Source organism: Molossus molossus, unplaced genomic scaffold (genome assembly GCF_014108415.1).
Source record: "Molossus molossus isolate mMolMol1 unplaced genomic scaffold, mMolMol1.p scaffold_m16_p_3, whole genome shotgun sequence".
Taxonomy (NCBI): domain Eukaryota; kingdom Metazoa; phylum Chordata; class Mammalia; order Chiroptera; family Molossidae; genus Molossus; species Molossus molossus.
Genome location: NW_023425366.1, coordinates 16387645 through 16409418, shown reverse-complemented (window position 1 = coordinate 16409418; position 21774 = coordinate 16387645). Strand labels below are relative to the sequence as shown.

Below are 21774 nucleotides of genomic sequence, written 5' to 3'. Positions count from 1 at the left end.
CAAATTCATTGCTAGACTGACAAACCTCAAAGGGAAAGGGGTTGGGGGGTGGGAAGAAATAAACCAAAGAACTTATATGCATAACCAATGGACACAGAGAATAGTGTGAGAAAAGGCGGGAGGGGGGCGGGAGTGGGGAGGAGGGGGTCAATGGGGGAAAAATATGGAACATCTGTAATACATTCTACATTCAACAATAAAGATTTTTTAAAAAAATTAAAGACAACAATGTGGTATGATCCTAATGAGCATGCTAAGTATATCAGTATTCTTTCCAAACCTGTATTTCCATGGGGAATTGAAGAAGAGGGTGAAGGAAAGCACAGACTCCCCAGAAGAAAATAAGAGATTTTTTTGTCTCTTATTGCCATTCTTGATAAAGAAGTAAAAATAACCAGTATTCTCAAAGGTCAATGTGAAGCATCACATTTGAGATTACGCGAGCTGGAATAGAAAGAAAAGCAGCCAAAACATTCCACTGGACAAGTATTCGTAGTTTTTCCCAGTGTTCCATTCACAGCGAACGCATGTGCGCAAGAAAAGAGGCATTTTAAAGGATTAAAATGTATACATGTGTGAAATATATGAATAAATATTTTAGGTGAATTGGTGCATTCCAGCAGGCCTGAGGGCAGTAATAAAGGCATAACACAAAGTTTGAAATATCACTTTGGATGTGGGATTTAATGCTGACTGGAGGGAACACAGATTGGAGTTAAGAAGGCGATTGAAGTTATCTCGGCCGTGGCATTTCCGAACACATTGGGAGAGAAAATGCTTTTCATTCATTCAACAATTGCCCGCCAGAGAGTGTAAAGTTAATAGCGTAGGCAGCCTGCCTGTGTTTGAGCCCCAGCTACACTGTGACTACCTGGGTATGTTGAACAAGTTATTTAACCTCTCTCTGCCCTCCATTTCTTCAGCTGTTAAATGAGGGGAGTAATCAAGCTATTGAGGTGAAGATTAAATAAGTTAATACACAGAAGGTCATAGAACGGGGCCTGATATATCATACTCACTAGTGAGGAACTAAGGGAAGACCAGTACCAGCAGGAAGGCACCTGCTGCCAAGTGTGCCTTCAAAGAATGAAAAGGTGAAGAGAAGGGAGAACCAACGGTGCCCCAAACATCCCACCAATGTTCTGTCTCCTTCAGGGAAGCTAAGCATTATGGGCCAGATGATGGTGTCAAAGCAGCTTAGGGATCTGCAAATAGGATTAATCAACCACAATTCAGAAGGCTAAGTATATAGAAACTACAAAGTTTTCTTTATTATCCCAAACAAACAAAAATAAAATGCACACTACAATTACGTTATTTGATGGTCTCAGTAAATTTTGTTCATCCTCCTATTAAGATTATTTATCATTTATTTCATTTTAAAACATCAGTTTGCACCACAATTTGGAGCTTATATTATTTAGAGTACTGTAAAATGTTAAGTGTCTGGTTAGATACTGTTTTGTTTCTGTTTTGTTTTTTCCAATAAAAAGTTTAATGGATACAGCAATTCAAAAGTGACTATAGTACTTCAGGTATACTATTATTTTAAGATGGAAATATCATAATTAGGTTGAAATAATATAATCTCCTTATATTATTGAATCAAAGTTTTGTGTGTGGGTGGGAAAAGCCACTCTTGATTGTTTAATTACTCCAAATGCTTCTCCTTTTAGAACAAAATAATGAATTTCTTGTTTAAGGTTGGATTTTGACCTTCAATAATTGAGTCGTGTTTTATATTGGATCCCAGCGCTGTTCTTTCAATTAGTATTTTAGATATTAAATTTATACCTTTGAATAGTTACATCTTTGCAAACTTTGCTCACCTTTGCATCTATCTTTCAAGGTGCCTAGCACAGACTTTGCACATTGGAAACAGTCAAATATTACTTACGTAAGCTGCAATGACCACAAAAGATAAAAATCTGCTGTCTATCTACAAACTGCCTCCCACTTTATCGATGTGAATAGTTTGATATGGATACCATTGATGATGCTATTTGTCATTGATTGACAACTGAAAATCTAGTCTTTAAAGTTCAAGCATGTATTAGATAGCAAACATATAAACCAAATTTGTTATGAAAGTCTTCCATGGAAACTGCCTCTGAAACTTTCACATAAAAGCGACACAAATATTTATGATACGGTCGGAGAAAACTCAAGCTTCCTTAGTGCAAACCAGAGAAACTAAAGACACCGCAGTTGTGTGCGCATGAACTAACAAGAAAGATAAAAAGGAAATATATAGCAAATAACATCATATCATAAAAGTTGGTTCCTTTAAGACTTTTACAAATGAAAATCAGACATTATTTAGAGTCTCAGTAGAAGAATGTTTGGAACAAAATGAGAAAAAGACAGTTAACCAATAGAAAACGAATTTCCTTTTCTTAAAATTCCTAAGAAGGTACACAGTGCAGACAATTCAAGTGCTCAGGAAAAGAAAAATCATTTAAGACCTGAGAATGTTGATTGCGATGATTCACAATAAATCAGCAATCAAGACAAATGTGATCATTCAGGGAGAGAAAAACTCTATATAACGAATAATTCTTTTTTTACCAACTAATATTCTTCTAATCTACATATTTTTAGTTCTCACAGGAAAAATAATTATCTCTGGAGAATAATCTCATCTTAATTCTTTCTACAATTTATGTTATAAGTATAATTCAGAAGAGAACCATGAAAGAGGAGATGCAAAGAAAATTCTGCTTTAAAGTACTGTCATGCAAACCTTCAGCATGCTTTTATTGTTTTCTTTTCATAAATTGGAAAGCATAAGAATCTGGCTCATTTCCTTACTTAATCCATAGCTTAGGGCTCTCCCCCACCCCCCCACCACAATGAGGGTAAACACCCTCCACGAAGAGAGCTTCCCCTTTAGAAATCAAATCAAGTAAGGCCCTTTTTTTTTTTTTTTTTTTTTTTTTTTGCATCTTCTCTAAGTTTGAAATTATTTCCAAATAGTTTTTTTTTAATAATTTTTAAAAAAGACTTCCTAAAATTAGAAATCAAGTAAAGCAGAATGGATTTTAAGAAATTACTTTCCAAACCTATTTGTATCTTGAATATTCTATCCACCCTCCCAACGGTGCGTATTATGAGAAAAGAATAAAAGTGGGGAGCTATTTACCCTGTTAAAGCTAAGATCTTGGTGATGACCAATCCACCTGCCTCTTGAAGGGAAATGTAGTTTTAAAATGAAGTCCAGAAAAGCAGGTGACTTGAGCAAACATGGGTGGCAGCACTTTATTCAGTGTATCTCCTGTTGGACCGTCTTCAGGTCACTAAGTGGAACGAGGAGGACGCGAGCACCGCGCGAGGGAAGCTGCCCGCGGCGGGCCAGGGGGCAGCGCAGACTGACAGTTTCCCTGCAGAAAATCTGCCATGAGATTAGGAGCAGTTTTCTCACGTTTTCTCGGACGCTGCAGTGTTCCCCCAGCGATTCCCGCCCGTGCCCGCTGCAGGAAACTGTCCCAGGGCCCTGCCAGCAAGGACCAGAGCCGGGGCTGATGCTCCTCCCTTGCCCATCGTTGAGACATTCCAGCAGCTGAGAGCATCCCAGCCACGGTGGGCACGTGAAATAATAGCATGAAGGCTTAGGTGGGCGCTCAAGTTCAGGGCACTTGCATCACGGGGAGCGCACTTACCCCGGGCAGCCCTGGGGAGCACACATTGCTCCTCCCCGATTGGTTCACATTTAGCTTCCTTGTAGGGGGAAAAAAAAAAGAGTTGTTCAAATCATTTAAGAATTTAAAGCTGGTTCCCAAGTAAGAAAAACTAATAAATGAGCTCATAATCTTCTCTCCTAGAATTGCTCACCATTATTTCCTTGACTGTATGAGTAGGTTACAGAATTCAGTTTAATCATCGATTCCTGAGCACACGGGATGCTTGGGAGCTATGAATTTGAATAAGAAAGAGGTTCTCCCTCAAAGTAAACTACTTGTTTTATAAAGATATGGCTGTAATTTTTGAAATCCCAAGAAAAAGTCAACATAAGATTATTATATTCAATATGATATTTGCCTTTGAAGAAAAACATGTTGGGAAAAGTCCATTAGCTGGTGAGAAACATAATTTTTTAAATTTCTGCTGTTTGATTCACTGTCTTAAATGTCTACATTTATCAATATTTTCTTCTAAAGAGTAGTGTCAGAGACAGGGAGAGAGAGAGAGTAGGGGGGTGAGTGTGAATGTGTGTGTGTGTGTCCTTAGATTTGTCAATTGCTGAAAAGATTACACTATCAGGCAAAAAAGCAGGATTAAAACTGGTGAGTTACAGTGCCTTGCTAAATCAATTTTTGACTGGGTATCTGGCTTTCAACTTGATTTACCACTGGCATTTTGAAAATGAAAATGTTAAAACTAAGCAGGAGCTGAGACTAATGTCTTAGTCTGCCGAAGACCTTGGACTTCCAGAGCCAAGCACAAGGCAGTAAACAATGCCTTTTTGGGGAAATAACTTCATGCAGTGAATAAACCCAAAAGCATTTGTTTAATTGATAAATCCAAAATTAACAATAACATCTATTATAGTTTGTATCATTTGTGCCAATAGAGTTTACAAATAACTTAGCCTGGGGCCTAGTATAATAAATACAGTGAATCCAGAAACTTCTGTAATCATCCTAGACGTGTGTGGCAGTATGTGCTCATGTGCATGAACACAGACTTTGAAGTCAGGCAGATCCTCGTATCCTTCCTGGCTCTGCCCTTAACTCTGAGTAAATTACTTAACCTCCCTGATATCAGGGTCTCCGAAAAAAGTGGAGAAAGTAATGCTTATCTTCTAGACGTGTTATGAGACTTAGTGGATGTAACACACGAGGCACTTACACTGTCCCTGACACATAGTAGGTGTTACCAGAGGTTAGTTTTCTTCCCTCTTCACTAGGACTCTTTAAGGACCATAGCCCACCTTGAATCCCAAAGATAAGGAACTACTGTCTTAGTTTTCTATTTCTGCTATAACAAGTTATGCAGACTTAGTGGCTTAAAACAGAACACATGTATGCAGTTCTGGAAGTCAAAAGTCTAAAATGGGTTTCACTGGGCTAAAACCAAGGTGTCTTCAAGGTGTCCTGGAGGCTCCAGAGAGGACCCCTTCCCTTGCCTTTCGAGCTTCCAGCGGCACCTCAGTCCTTGGTTCACGGGTCCCTCTCCGTCTTCAAAGCCAGCGGTACACCATCTTCAAAGCAATCTCTGCTCCACTGCACATTCCCTCCTCTGATTCCCTTCCTTCCCCTCTGAGGACCCTGGGAATTATACTGGGCTCACCTGGATAATCCAGGCTAATCTCTGGACCTCAAGATCTTTATCTTAATCACACCTGGAAAGTCCTTTAGCCATGTAAAGGAACACAGGCCCTGGTCTGGGAACTAGTACATGGACCTCTTTGGGCGAGCCATTATTCTGCCCACCACAACCACTAGAGTACTCAAGTTCCATTCATTTAATAGTCACTTTGGTACTTTCGACATTAAATTCAAGGTATTGAATATAAAGGATAAATGTCAAAGAAATTAATAAATTTCTCCTGAGTTTAGATTGAAATTTTTTTTTACTTTTAGCACTTTGTCAAAAATTCTCTTCCACGAAACACAAGGTCTTTTTCAGGGTTATTAAATCTAACAAAAGATAAAAGATTGAAATGAGTGGGGTTGTGTTATCTCTGCAAATGCAGAGCCCTTTGTGGTATAATTTGAATGAATTTTAAAAGTTACAAGGTACATAATGAGAAAAAAAGATGGGCGGAGAGAAAGATGATGGATGGATAGGTAGGTAGGTAGGTAGGTAGGTAGATGATAGATAGATAGATAGATAGATAGATAGATAGATAGATGATAGATAGATAGATAATAGATGCAGAATTCCATCAGTGGTTCTCAGAAGAGGCAGTTTTATCCCTGCAGAGGACATTTGTGAATTTATGGAGACATTTTTGGTTGTCACAACTTGAAAAGTGCTACAGGTCTCTAGTGGGTAGGGCCAAGGGTGCTGTTCACTAGGACAGGTACTGCTACTAAGAGTTACCCAGCCCAGACTGTTAATGGCAAAGAGGTTGAAGCATCCTGATTTACATCTCTGTAATTTGGTACTTAAAATACTGCCTGGTACAGAGTAAGCCTTTAATGAATGTTCATAGAACTGAGTATAAACATCCAGAGAAAATATTTGTGTCGTGGTTAGCAGGCTGGACTGTGGTGTCAGACTGGCTGAAGTCTGCTTCGTGTGTTTGTACGATGCTGAGCAGTTACTTAACTTTTATCTTGCCTCAGTTTCCTCATCAGTTTAGAGGGGATATAAAGAAATTCATGATGAGTAAAAAATTTTATAATCTATGGAATAAGTTCAGCATATTTTCTAGCCCAAGGTATGGGCTTAATAAATGCCTGCTTTTATTATTTTCCCAAATCTCAGCCAGACCAACTCCCAAATGATGAATAATATAAAAGAACACTTTAAAGATAAAGTATATTCACTATTATAAAATCCACAAATTTATGTTGTATAGAAGAAAATAATTTTTTCAGATCACCGACAAGAAGCAACATGGTATAAACAGAAAAAGAATATGGGATATTGAGGTAGCCCAATCCTAGATTTTATTGGAGAAAAAGAGATTTTTCCAGATTCTTTAAAAGCCCATTTAATGTTTCAAAAGTCAGGTCTGAGCAACTACAATACAACTCACTCATCTCATCTATGCATGTCATCATGGAAAATGATTGGTGCCAGGCTGTATGTCACTCTCCCACCTCAGCTGTCTTCTCAGATTTTATATTGGGAATTGGCTCTTCCTTCCACCAAAACTCACGTGGTGGGGTATTCCCAAAGCCAAGGGAGACGGTTCACATTTCTGGCTACTAAACACATGCACACACACAGCCCTGTGTGTACCTGAAGTCATGTTTACTGCCCTGAGACAGGGTATCTGAAGTCCTTGGAGGGGCCAGGAAGCAGAGGCCAGTTTGTGGGTAAAGATGGAAGCAGAGTAGTTTTCCCTTTGGGGCAATCGTGTAGTGGGGGGAAGCCCGTCGCGGCTCCCCGCAGCCTTCCAAAGCTTCTCCAGGGCAAGAAAGGTGGATGGTCCTGTAGATGGTACTGACCAAGGACAAAGCAACGCTGCAGCTGCAACCACATGTGCCAAGGGCAACGAAGGCGTGACAGCCAGACATCAGGGCCTATGCGATGGCTAGGGGGGAGGCAGGTTAGAGCCGGTCACATCGGACCTTCGGGAGCTGAGGTCATGATTCCAGTTGCCAAAATCCCAGCTGTCGATGAGGAAAGCAATGGACGAGAGATACTAGCTCGAGACCAGCAGGCCAGAGGGCAGCACAAGGACTACTCCTGATTCCAAAAGCCCCAAATGTTACCCTCTGGTTCAGGTCATGTGGCTCTCTCTTCTTCACACACCCAGATGCCATCCTGGACTGGATTAGGGGCAAAGGCAGAAAGCTGAAACTAGAAAGACTAGGATTTATGTAAAAGAGTTATCTAAAGAGACTGTATTATTGAATCAGGGAGGCTTTATTGAATTGCACTAGATTACTGACTGGATATTCAGCCTAATACAGAGTTCCTAATATTCAGTGGGATTCGAGCTTGAGGGATAAGCTATTTAAAAAAATAAGGAAGCTGCATCATCTTCCCTTGCACACCTGAGTACAGTGTGAGAAAATACGGGATCCAGTAACTCAAGGGAAAGAGTGTTTCTGTTTTAGCTGATATTATTGCTTTTCATATAGCAGGCAGGCACCTTCCCAAGGTTTCCTCTGATTTTCTCCCACACTGAGCCTTGAAACCGTGCCCTGCATCACGCTGGATGCTACGTCATTTTTCTGCCATAGGTAAACCTGAACTTCTCCGGGAAGTCTCCTAAACCATCGAAGACCGGATACATTCCCTAACTCCACCCAGTCCAACTTACAGGCTCTCGCTCTTTTCATTTACCTTTTTATTCCTAATACTTAACAAAAGTACTCAGCTGTCTGATTTCTGCTTTTATTCTGTATCTTTTACACATGAGTGTGTACAAGCCTAAATTTCAAGTTTGTAGAAGACGGGTATTTTTTTTATTATTATTATTTGTTTCCTTATGAAGCTCTTCAGGCCCATAAGTGTTTTAAAATGGTTTGGTTGACAGTTAAACTATGTTTATTAGGGAACAATGTTTCCATAAAATGGAGCATTTTCTGTACATTATCAGTGCTTTCTGCAACAGGATGATGCTTAAAATACGGTTCAGTAAAATCTTTCAGTTTCTTCTCCTTAACAGGTGACTTCTGTCACAGTACCTAGTATAATTATGATGGTCAGTGTACTCAATGGACTTATAACTTCTCTGCTCTTTTCATCAACTACAAGTGACATTGTTTTATTGAGGTTTAATTGGTTATTAAAGAAGATGTTGTAGATCTGAGACAATAACTTGTATTCCTCCCTCAGACTGCTCAGATTGGACCATGTTTGGCAATAATTGCTAAATTATCTGGCAACTTTAGGAACATATATTCTTAACACATAGAGTTATCCTAAAATTAAGTGAGAGTGGCAATGGAGGACAGTAAGATTTATTGATTGCCTTCTGAAACTTCATTGATTATGGATATTGTATCCAGTTTTATCTTTACAACGTTCATTCGTTCACTCATTCCTTGAGATCCTTAATTATTGAGGATCTGTAATGTGCCAGTATGTTAGATGCTGAGAACACAGAAGTGAACCAGACAAGTTTGGTGCCTTCCTTCACGAAGCTTGCAATCTGTTTGCTGACTGACACATAAAAACAGCTGTGAAACAAGTCATCAAAAAAAAAATTATAAAACAGAATTCACGGATGGCTAAGTAGGGACTAACCTGAGAGTGCATAACTGGAGAATCTAACTTAGACTAGCAGCTTAGGGAAGTCTTTCCCCAGGGGATCGAGATTACATAGACCTGCTGTATGACTTGGATTAACTCGGTGAAGATGTTCAAAAGGACATATGCCAAGGGCAACATATGCAGGGAGGCCCAGGTATGAAAGAGACTAGTGTATCTCCAGGAAACTGCAACAAGTACACTCGACCAAAAAGCATCAAAGAGAGAACGGCAGGTGATGAGGCCAAAGAGAGGGGCAGTGACTGTGGTGGAATTTGGATGCCATGTTAAGGAGTAGGGATGGGGGCTTTTTCCCAAGAGTACAGAAAAAACACTAAAGGATTTAATTAGAAGAGAGTGTCATCTTTAGAGTGTTGTTATTATTGTTGTTGTTGCTTAAATGGGTCTGGCTACAGAAAGGAAAATAAATTGAAAGGAAGCAGGTGGGGTGTGTGTTTGGAGGGCCTCAATGCAATGAACGAGAAATGGTGGTAGCTCAGACCAAGGGACGCCACTGGAAATGGAGACAAGTCAGTGAGTTGAGATACAGGGAAAAAGTAGAATTGACAGGAGTTGGTGGCTTAATGAATGTGGTGATGGAGGCAGAGGGGAGGGTCTAGGATGACTCTGGTGGCCTTTAAAGGGATGAGACATATAAGAGGAGGAACAGGTTTGGGACAGAAGGTAAAGAGGCCAGTTGGGAAGTACTCAGAGTAATTGTACAAGAGACCTGCCTGGGAAGCAACGGTACCCTTGACTCTGGACCTCAAGAAAACAATCTGCCCTGAAGTTGGGTATAGCTTTGGGCACCAGTGGCGTGAAGATAATAATTGAATACATGAAAATAGGTAGATGATCCCTTTGGGGGAGTGTGTGAAATGAGGAAAGACAAGGACCCAAACAGGGCTAAAGATTACCAACTTTGAAGGGACAAATGAAGTAGGAATAGCTGTGGTAAAGCTAATTATTCTCAGTTCTATCTTATTGATGACAATAAAAACCAGGAAAATTCAATTAATTTAGTTGATTAAGCCTGGATTCAGACCCAAATCTTTCCACCCCCAAAATCTGCTTTCTGACTTCCGGACCAGATGGCGGGGAGGTAACCACGGTATCGCGTCCTCCCACAACCACATCAAAGTTTCAACTAAACTACAGAACAACCATCATTCAAAACAGCCTGACATCGAGCTGAGTGGAAGTCCTACAACTACGGAATCAAAGCAGCAGCCACATCCAGACTGGTAGGAGGGCGGAGGGGACGGGCTGGTCCCACACCCACGTGTGGCGGATAAAAATCAGGAGGACACCTCGGCTGGGAAGGTCCTTCCTGAGGACTGAGGGGTCCCTGTCCCACACCAGGCACCCAGCTCAGGGGTCCAGTGCCAGGAAGAGAGTCCTCATCACTTCTGGCTGGAAAAACCAGCGGGAACTGAGCCTCAGGGAGGCTGAGGCGGCTGGAGCCCCAGGCAGCTCCTTAAAGGGCCCGCGCATGGACTTATCGGACTCTCTCCCTCTAAGCTTGGAGGGGAGGCAAACACAAACACAGGGAGGCAGCCAAAATGAGGAGACAAAGAAATAGGTCCCAAATGAAAGAACAGAACAAAACCCCAAGAAAAGAACTAAGTGAAATGGAGATAAGCAACCTAACAGATGCTGAGTTCAAAATACTGCTTATAAGGATGCTCAGTGAACTCAGTGAGAACCTCAGTGAACTTAGTGAGGGCCTCAAGAGCATAAAAAAGGGCCAACCAGACCCTGGCCGGTTTGGCTCAGCAGTTAGAGCGTCGGCCTGCGATCCGGAGAGACCCGGGTTTGGTTCCCGCTAGGGGCATGTACCTCGGTTGCAGTTTGTCCCCGGCCCAGGTTGGTCGTGCAGGTGGCAGCCACTCGATGTGTCCCTTTCAAGTCCATGTTTCTTTCTCTCTCTCTCTCTCTCTCTCTCTCTCTCTCTCTCTCTCTCTCTCTCCCACACACACACTCTATCTGTACAAAAAATGGAAGAATGTCCTAGAGTGAGGATAAAAAAAAAAAAAAAAAAAGGACCAGTCAGAAATGATGGATACACAGTCAGAAATGAAGGAGGCATTTACTGAAATAAAGAATAATTTACACAGATTCAATAGTAGAGTACATAAATCCAAGAAGCAAACCATCGATTTGGAATATAAGGAAGCAAAAAACGCCCAATCAGAACAGCAAAAAGAAAAAAGAATCCAAAAAATGAGGATAGTGTAAGGAGCCTCTGGGACAACTTCAAGCATGCCAACATTCGCATCTTGGGGGTACCAGAAGGAGAAGAGCGAGAACAAGAAATCGAAAACCTGTTTGAAACAATAATGGCAGAAAACTTTCCTAACTTGGTGAAGGAAACAGACTACGAGTCCAGGAAGCACAGAGAGTCCCAAACAAGATGAACCCCAACAGGCCCACACCAAGACACATCATCATCAAAATGCAAAAGGTTCAAGACAAAGAGAGAATCTTAAAAGCAGCAAGAGAAAAGCCGTTAGTTACCTACAAGGGGGTTCCCATAAGACTGTCAGCTGATTTCTCAAAAGAAACTTTGCAGGCCAGAAGGGAGTGGCAAGAAATATTCACAGTGATGAAAACCAAGAACCTACAACTGAGATTACTCTATCCTGCAAAGCTGTCATTTAGAATCGATGGCCATATAAAGAGTTTCCCAGACAAGAAAAAGTTAAAGGAGTTCATCACCACCAAACTGTTATTATATGAAATGATGAAGGGTCTTTTTGAAGAAAAAGATAAAATATATGAACAAACAAAATGGCAATGAATACATATCTATCGACAATGGAATCTACAAACAAAATGAACAGGCAGAACAGAAACATTCTCATAGATACAGAGGACATTTTGTTGGTTGCCAGATGGGAGGGGGGTTGGGGAAATGGGTGAAAAAATTGAAGGGATTAAGAAGTAAAAATTCATTGCTAGACTGACAAACCTCACAGGGAAAGGGGTTGGGGGTGGGAAGAAATAAACCAAAGAACTTATATGCATAACCAATGGACACAGACAACAGTGTGGGAAAAGGCGAGAGGGGGGCAGGAGTGGGGAGGAGGGGGTCAATGGGAGAAAAAGGAGGAACATCTGTAATACTTTCAACAATAAAGATTTTTAAAAAAATAAAGATTTTTAACTTAAAAAATAAAAAATAAATAGAATCTGCCTTCTGAATACAGCATGTTTATGATGCAAGAAGACTTTACTGAAGAGTGTTTTTTGCAGCTAGGCGCTCTGCTAAGCATAACATACATCTGCTTCTAATCCCTGCCGTGTACTTCAAGCTCGGTTAAAATTCCCCCAGACGTGAACTCTACTCAACAAGCCCTTCACAGGCGTCACAACATTAAGTATACTTATTAGTATTACTTATACATGCATTGTGTAGAGAGATGTATATATGCATACAAATGTACGTGTACATATATATTGAATTCAGTTAAACCTCAATTTGTCCTAACTTGATTGTATCTTTATTTTCCTAATTTAAAATAATAGTCAAGCTGTTTAACACAAAGGCGCTCTCTCTCTGCCGTTATCTCCAGTATCTCCACCTTCGTCCCAGTCGAACAGTATCTTGTCACCGCAGCTGTGCTCTGACTCTCCTCTGACATTTCCGAGTGGAAACATTCCGTTTCCTAAAGGGCCACACCACACCTGCATGGCACTCTGCAAGCACACTGGCCACAATCCAACTTTCTTTATTTCAGCAAAAAATCAGTAATCCCTTCCCTGAGCCCCCTTCAGGCTGTTGCAGGCTCTTTCCCGTGTGTGCCATGCAGGTGAGCTGATGTTCAGATTCCGTTTTCCGTCTAAACATACACTTGAAGGATTCAGTGTGGTTTTGACGCACAGTGACCCAGTGACAAGTACTGAGAAAGGGGCAGCAATCGCGACTGCCATAAACCACCGCAGTCCGTACCGTTGGCGTTAGAGCTTCGAATTGGAGTCAACATTAAATTGAAAGTTGGCACAAGTGGCAGGTAAAAGGATGCCAGCAATGTCTCGGTGACACTCTCTGTGGGGCCACGTCCACCCCCCAAGCCCCTGTATCTATTTGTCAAGGTGCTGCGCTTACAAAATGAAAATAAATCAACAGAAAGACCAAGCGCTGCTTCTGGAACCAAAGGCCACAGGTACAGTAGTAAAAGTCCTGCCGGCGTCAGATGAGATGTGACTTTCCGAGGGAAGCGGATAATTTTTACTTGATGGCGAATCGTTAAAAAGTGAACCAGATGATTAAACTTAATGGAACAGCCACATTAAACTGAAATTAGTGAGAACATGCCTGCGGCAACCTACAACCTTTTATTTGTTGTTGTTTAACTTCTGCCTTTACAGTGGCCGTGATGAATGACATCACAAAAGGAAGAATCCAATTAAAATCTAAGTGCTCAATAAACCCCTAATGTCTGCCTGTCACCACCCCTTTCCCTGGCACTGATGTCTTACATTCCCTCTTTTCCCCAAGAAGAGGGAGAAGAACTGGCCCGGGGAGTTCGGGAAGGAGAGGGTGGTGGGGAAAGAATTACACAAAAGCTCCCGAGGTTTCTGTTGCTATGCAGCCCATCAGACACACCGGGCACGTGGAGGGCTGAGGCTAAACTGGTTTGTTACCCCGCGACGCCTGAGTGAAGAGGTGCGTTTCCCCACTGGTTTTCCAATATTGATCCATCAGAGTCGGATCGACGGGGCAATCCCGGGGCGCCCTCTGAGCTGGCGTCTCTGCGGCCCTTCCCTGTCGCCTCGGGTGCTTGATCTATAAGTCATCGAAATGGTCTCTCCTGACAGCTAGAAATAAGTTTCTGATTACTTTTACCTGAATAAATCTTGTGACCAGATGTGGTATTCACCTACTAAGTGTGCAACAATTACAATCGAGAGCGGTGATAGAGCAGGCCAAGGGGAGTCTATAAGCTAGTGGCACGCAGGGGACAATAAATCACACGGAAACGCGGCACTTGTCCCCAGGTGGGAGAATGCTAGCTTTCGGTGACAGATTTCACCTTAGATACCGTGTGTTTGCAAAAGTGCATTTTCAGAGTCCTCACGACAAAGTTCTCAAAGTCAAAATAAGAGCAGACATATGCTTATTATGAACTAAGAGCTAAAAATATAGACGATCTCTTAAATTTGGAAGGAGCTTTGTAATTTATAAAACCTATCCGCTTTTATCACATAGTGATTAATGTCATATTTATATGTTGGCTCTAATGAGATCCCCAACAGCCTTGTCCTGGAGCTCTTATCATCCTCATTTTACGAATAAGAAACCTGGCACAGGCGGGCGAGTAGACCCTGCTGCGATCCTATATCTGAGGAGGAAAAAGAATGAGCAAGACCTTACTCGGGGCTGCAGGTGCAGGGCCCTGCACTGTGCCAGGATCTAACCATGGCTGCCCTGAGCCAGGACCCCATAGGCAGTGATGTTGGTTTCCTTACTCATGAGTTAATGAAATAGCTTTTTAAGAGCTCTCTCCAGTCATTAGAATTTGATGGTGGAAAGTTAAACTTTCCCCAGTGGCTCTTTCTGTGTAATCATGGTTTCAACGTTTTCTTAGCATATCACATTACACAAATCATGGAGTCCTCCTGTTTTACATTTCATATTGTGTGTGCCTCACTTCTAAGCAATTTCCTCCCCGTTCGCATTTATCTTTCATTCTTTCTGTCAAATTGCTTTCAAGGCTACTAATTGCATGAACGATATTCTCCAGCCCTGCTATTAACCAGCATTAGCTGTGTGGCATTGGACACGGTTCCCCATCTCTAAAAACCGGAGGCCGTACCCGATAATCTATAAGGCCTCTCTTGCACTCAAATTCTATACTTCCGACGCTTTCACTTGAGCTGCGTGATTTTGGAAACACGACATAAAAGAGAACTTCAGTTTCCTTGATTCTACGATGATGAATTCAATTAGCTCATGTTCCCCAAACTGTGTTTCTTGGAAAACTGTTATGGGGAATAAATATCAATATGGAGCACACCCAGAAAGCCTTCTTTACATAAGAGAGTTTGGAAAAGCCAGATTGAATAAAGGAAGTCAACTACAATTTTGAGCTGTAGACATTCACAGTCTTTCATATGTTAATGGACATGGGGTGACTCCAAGAAAGAGGCAGAATATGAAGTATTTCCCAAACTCGTTGGGCCACAGAACCCTTTTGCGTCAGTATTTTGCATAAATGATAGTCATGTGATACACTTTTAGAAAGGCAGGGTTACGTTATTTTAAAAATCCCTTTTTGTCCTGAAATTTTGTTTTCAAATATGTTTCTAGACACTACTGTGAGCATTCCCTGCAGTATTAAGCAGGAGGGCACGAAGTTTGTTTACTTGTTGCTATTATTGCCATGCCTGTTGTGACATGGCCCCTACCCTGTTTAGACAAAGTTGAAATGAGGTAGAGATTAGCAGCCTTCCCACTGGAACTAACTGGTCTGTACACAACTGATATATATCCTCACCTGACGATATGTTTATTAATTTGAGAGAGAAAAGGAGGGAGAGAGAAAGAAACATGGATATGAGAGAGAAACATTGATCAGCTGTCTCCCACACATACCCTGACTGGAGATCGAACCCACAACCTAGGTATGTGCCCTGATCAAGAATCAAACCTACAACCTATTGGTGTATGGGATGACTCTCCAATCAACTGAGCCACCTGGCCAGGGCATGTATGCAGCTGATATTTATAACTGGGGTTTGAAAATAGTTCTCATCAATAAAGAGCACTTTCTGAAAATTTGTAAGTAGGGTTAGATTAGCAGACCTATGAGATACTGCCTAAACTTTTGCTGAAGAGGGGAAAAGAGAACATGGGAAATAACAGGGAGTCAACTCTCTGGAAAGAATCTTTGGGCTAGGTAACATGGGCTACCTCCCAAATTACCATCACTCTCTTCTACTTCAAAGGTATCTTCACATTCACTTAATTCAACCTGTTACCCAGCCCCATCGCGTTGACTAGGGCCCCTGCTTGATTACCTTCAGGAGCAGGACCTCACTACTTCCTAAGGCCGACTATGCAATTCTAGGCTGGCTGTACTTTTTAGAAGTCCTTCCCCTTATTAAACTAAAATCTAAGTATTAAATGTTCTCATTCCAAATGACCTTGTAAATTATCTAGTCAGGGGGTTTTCAAGGCAACGCCCATAGTAGCACTTACACTGTTTTTCAAATGTTTCCAGTTGAATTTCATTCATTGAGTCATAAATAAATACATAAAGTTCATATCTATGCAGAAAACTTATTATAATCTTCATCACATTAGACTCCCTTCAGTAAAGTGTAGAGACATAATGTACCCTAGTCTCTCTGAGTCACAAACCAAAATCCTTTTATCAATAATACACTGCTTCCCTAGTGTGTCTATGTGCATAAAAGTGAGGAGTATTCGAGTAGAATCTAAAAGCTGTAGTAAAAATAGTTTCATTCCAGCCAGTCTAATATGTCCTTGGACATCTCGTGATTGCTCTGGCTTATAGTCTTTTATTCTTCAAAGTAAGGATTACCACATTTTTTCCAAGCTCTGTTTCAGTTCTGGAAATTTTTATGAGTATAAGGAAACATGTTCGTTAACGAATGGTATTTACTCTGGGGGATTTAAGTAACAGTAAAAGAAAAAAACTGCACCCCTTGGAAAGGATTGAATGAAAGCATGCATCGTAAGACAAACTGTTTAGGATCTCATGTTTGACTTTTACTTTCTTTAATTTTTTTTTTCTACACTAGTTACATTCAGACCAGGATAGAGGAGATGGATCACTTAAATATATCCTTTCAGGAGATGGAGCAGGAGATCTCTTCATTATCAATGAAAACACAGGGGATATCCAGGCCACCAGAAGGCTGGACAGGGAAGAAAAACCCGTTTACATTCTTCGAGCTCAAGCGGTAAACAGAAAGACAGGGAGACCCGTGGAGCCTGAGTCTGAATTCATCATCAAGATCCACGACATCAACGACAACGAGCCGATCTTCACCAAGGAGCTGTACACGGCCACCGTGCCCGAGATGTCCGATGTCGGTGAGCGAGCTGTGACCACAGCCACACAGTGTTTCTGCTCTAGCTCGTCAGTAAGGAGGCCTAGGAGCGAAGTCACTGAGCTGAGTACATATAGGTGCCAAATCCTATAAGTATCACATTTCAAACAATCTATTTATGTCCTTTTTGTAAGTACCCAGGGTTTTCTGATATTATTCTAGTCTCAACTTATCTTTATTATTAAGAAAACTACATTTCTCTGGGGGTATGGAAAGTGGCAGAGAGAGAGAGACCATGACATCTACTTGTTCTCCCACTAAAAATTCCCACTCTGTCTGGGGCGAGAAAACAGCAGTCTCCTCTGTTTCTCTCAGCCCATGTTGGCCTTGCTCCAGGTGAGAATCTCTCCAATGGAAAACGGAAGCCTGGATTCCAGATGAAAAAGTGGTGACTGTTGCTTTAAGAAACTGTATATTTGGAGAGTAATCTATAATCTATAAAAAGTATGCAGATGACATCTAGGGGATACATTCTTTACTAATTGGTGGAAATTAAGAGACTGTAACATTAATGTGGTAAATTAATATTTTCTGCACCATTCTACCAATTTTAATGTTCATAAGTGTGCATTTCACTTGCTTAGACTGGGAGAAAGTAGACAGAATTTCAACTAAGAAAAAGAATTCTACTGACGTCACTCTTAGCCACATTAATATACTTCATGGGAGACAATGACAAATATTAAACTACTTGTGTGAGGGTTATTTTAATGTTCACTCAGTGTCAAATTCAAAAGGGCTAAATTATATAATAAAAACGTTTCTGTAATTCTGAGTCATCGATCAGAGCTGTTTCAGTTCACAGTTCCAAGACTTTGAAAATATTTAATCCCTGGAAACGATTGTAAAACATTTAAATTTTTCTCACGAAGTTGCTCATCTCATTACTTGAAGCCACTTTGTTTTGTTTTTTTCTTTAAATCACAGATGATCACCAAGCCAAGAGGAGGATTAGAATTCTTTAAGAGGAAGATTTGTTAGGGATAATATTTGCCCACTTGGTGGGAAAAACAGGAAGAATTAATAAAGGACAGTCTTGCCATCAGCACCACCAGGGCAACCATCACTGATGTGCTAGCTGTCACTGTACAACTTACCAGGGGTGCCACTGACTGTGTGTTTTAACAGAGAGATAATTTTTAATTGAAATCATTGGGGTGACATTGGATAATAAAATTACATGGGTATCAGGTGCATAGTTCTACAATAAATCAGCTGTTATTGTATTGTGCACTCACCACCCCAAGTCAAGTCTCTCTCCAACACCATTTATCCCCCTTTACCCTTGTCTGCCTGCCCCACCCCCTTTCCTTCTGGCAATCACCACACTGTTGTCTGCTTATGAGTTTTGTTGTTGTTGTTGTTTTATTTTTTTCACTTAATCCCTTCACCTCTTTTACCCAGCCCCCTACTCTATCTATGGGTCTGTTTCTGTCTTGTTTGAAGCCATTACAGAATTAAATATGTAATACAAATATTTGGGGGTAGCCGACAGAAACATGTTTTGAGAAAGAGAAGACTTTTTCTAATTTGCACACAGGTATGGTTATCTTGATATTCATCATTATCATACATTAATATGATATCAATCCTTACTCTGATATATAAAGGCATCTTAAAAAAATTATATAAAGAAACAATAACAGGGTAGTCAAAATGAATGTTGGTGTCAAATAGACCTAAGTTTGACATTCTCTCTCCTAATAAGCAGCAGTGTGGTATTGGGTAAATGACTTGACTTCTCTGATCCTCCAGTTTTGTATCTCCAAGAAATAAATAATAAATGTCAACTTCTAAGAGTTATCATGAAGATGAAAGAACAAAGCAAGTGCACAGCCCCCAGTACAATATCTGGCTACTGACAGTTGCTCAAAATGTCCAGTCATATTCTAAAAGCTATTACATTTGGTATTGATGTCAAATAAGAACATGTTTGTTGACTTCTTCTATTAGCTCTCATTCCACAATCATGATGTTCTCATCCTCCTCAAGTCCTTCTATATTAAAAGGACGCACGCTGTATCTCATGCACCAGGATGCTGCGTCCAGAGCATCCAGCCTTAAACAGTACGATGTATTTCTTCAGTACATGGTACTGGCTAGGTATTAAAAAGTGAAGATTCCAGTATTCCCTAAATGTCCCTCCTCTGCCCCATAGACAGGAGAACCGAGGTAGTATGCTTACTACGTGTCTACTATGAATACCAAAAGTCATCCATAAAATAATCATAAACAAGAGTCTTACCTTTTTTGGAAGTCACAGACTGCTTTGTGAATCAAAAATCTATGGAACTGTAGCCCGGCTGGTGTGGCTCAGTGGTTGAGCGTTGACCCATGCACCAAGAGGTCACCAGTTCAATGCCCGATCTGGGCACATGCCCAGTAACATCACTAATCATCAGAGAGATGCAAATTAAAACAATGAGGTATCACCTCACACCTGTCAGAATGGCTGCCATCAACAAATCATCAAACAACAAGTGCTGGCGAGGGTGTGGAGAAAAGGGGACTCTAGTACACTGCTGGTGGGAATGCAGACTGATACAGTCACTATGGAAAAGAATATGATGTTACCTCAAAATATTAAAAATTGAACTGCCATTTGACCCAGTGATCCCACTTCTAGGAATATACCCTAAGAAACCTGAAACACCAATCAGAAAGAATATATGTACCCCTATGTTCATAGCAGCACTATTTATAATAGGTAAGATTTGGAAACAGCCCAAATGTCCATCAGTAGACGAATGGATAACAAAGCTGTGGTACATATACACAATGGAGTACTATGCAGCTATAAGAAAGATCTCTTATCCTTTGAGATGACATCGAGAGACCTGGAAAGTATTATCCTGAGTGAAACAAGCCAAATAGAGAAAGACAAGTATCATATGATCTCACTTATTTGCGGAATATAATGAACATAACAGTCTGAGGAATGGGGTAGTCCCAGAGACATGGAAGTGGGGCACAGACTGACAATCCCCAGAAGGGAGGGTGGTGGGGAGAGATAAACCACAGAACTTATATACATGTATGCATGAACAATGGACATGGACAACAAAGCTGGGGACAGGGCGGGGGGTGGGAATCAGTGAGGGAAAAAGGAGAAACATCTGTAACAAAAATAAATAAATTTTTAAAAAATCTATGGAACTTTAGAGAAATATACATGTAAGCCTATACATAAAATTTTGCATGAAATTTTATGGGGGGGTTAAAGATACTACCCATAATAACCTAAAATAAGAATGCTAATCTCAAACATCATAGTTCTTTGTACCTTTAATGACACTCATAACATTTTTTGGTATTATAGGTTTCAGATGTATGTCCTCTGTTGTTTCAATGAATTCTTTATTTAATCCAATACTACCTCTTTTAAGGTTCAAGAATGTTTTTCTTGGCAAGTAACAGAAAACCCAATTCAACCTAGTTTAAACAATAGAAGTACTTATTGGTCACATTACTTAAATCCAAAAATAAAGTGAGCTTTGGACATGGTTTGATTGTGGTTCTAGCTATTTCTCCTTAATTCTCTGTCCAGTCATCTCTGGTCCCAGGCTGCCATCTCTAAGGTCACGAAATAGCTGCTGCAAATGCAGGCTCCTCTCTGGTGCACTCCAGTCCAGGAGGAGTGACCGAATTTCCAGCAAAATCATGAGTGGCCCAAGTGGACAACTCCTAAACTAATCCCTGTGGACGAAGGAATTCGAGATTCGGGTTGACTCGGGCCTGGATGACTTAAAAGAGGCGCCATAACAATAATCCAATCAAACCCCACCCTTGGAGGTGGATTGAGATCAGTTCCACCCAAAGTCATGCTCATCCCCATGCTTCCCTTTAACCTAATCCTTACAGTGTTTATAAACGGTGCCCACAGTCTTCAGAGGGAGGGATCCAAGGCTTTTTAACCTAAAATACTATTGAAGTTCCTCACTCCCTCGCTGTGATAGTTTTGTACAAAAGTAAGACCATGCTTTCTTGTTATGTGTGCATATCTAGGATCTGTAGTGAGCTCTTAATAAACCGAGTCATGTTCTGTCGTTATAGGCACAGTTGTTGTGCAAGTCACCGCCACCGATGCTGATGATCCAACGTATGGGAACAGTGCTAAAGTTGTCTATAGCATCCTACAAGGCCAGCCCTATTTTTCAGTGGAATCAGAAACAGGTTAGATTTCCTCTTTGATCTTCTTTTTACAATCTGTCATTTTCATTGACATGCTCCGCTGAGCTAGCATATTGTTTAATAAAAACAATCAGTGTAATTGATTCTTTTTAGACTTGTCTGCCAAATACAGAGATATATTTATAAACATAACATCCAAATCATTTTAGTCAAGAAATCTGACAATGGATCTTTCATCCACTATATTTATATATGATATATTCAGAACAAATGATACATTGCTTTATTTTTTTCTTCCAGTTTGGTATAAAGCTAAAAGACCAATCCCCTCTGATAGACATTTTGGCTGTTTACAAATATTCCAATTCATCTTTTTCTAGTTATTTGGTAGGTTTGCATTTCTCTACCCAGCTCTGAAGCTAGATGTAACCGTATGATTTACTTGGGCCAATAAAATGTGGCCGTGATGTGACTTACTTCCAAGTGGAACTTTTAGGCATGGTGTACAACCCACCGTGTTCCCTTCCACTTTGCCACAGTGGTTCTGGATGGGAGCCAATGCTGACAACACCATTTTGATTAGCTATTAGTAACAGAAAGGAGCAAAGTGAAGGCCAGATATTATCCGCATGTTATTTGGGCAGCTTCACCAGGAAACTGCAACTTCACACTCCCCAGGGAACCACT

The 21774-nt window shown here is 40.8% G+C and overlaps 1 protein-coding gene across 2 annotated transcripts in view; it reads left to right on the top strand.

Moving 5' to 3' along the window:
- The window catches only part of CDH6 (cadherin 6), a 130091-nt gene that overhangs the window by 86047 nt on the left and 22270 nt on the right, over window positions 1–21774 (top strand). Inside the window, exons 3-4 of one of the 2 annotated variants that reach the window (XM_036279298.1) lie at window positions 16645–16939; window positions 21010–21129. In XM_036279298.1, coding sequence (XP_036135191.1) covers window positions 16645–16939; window positions 21010–21129 — 415 coding nt within the window. The remainder of the gene's footprint in view (window positions 1–16644; window positions 16940–21009; window positions 21130–21774) is intronic. The other variant, XM_036279299.1, reaches the window with a different exon arrangement.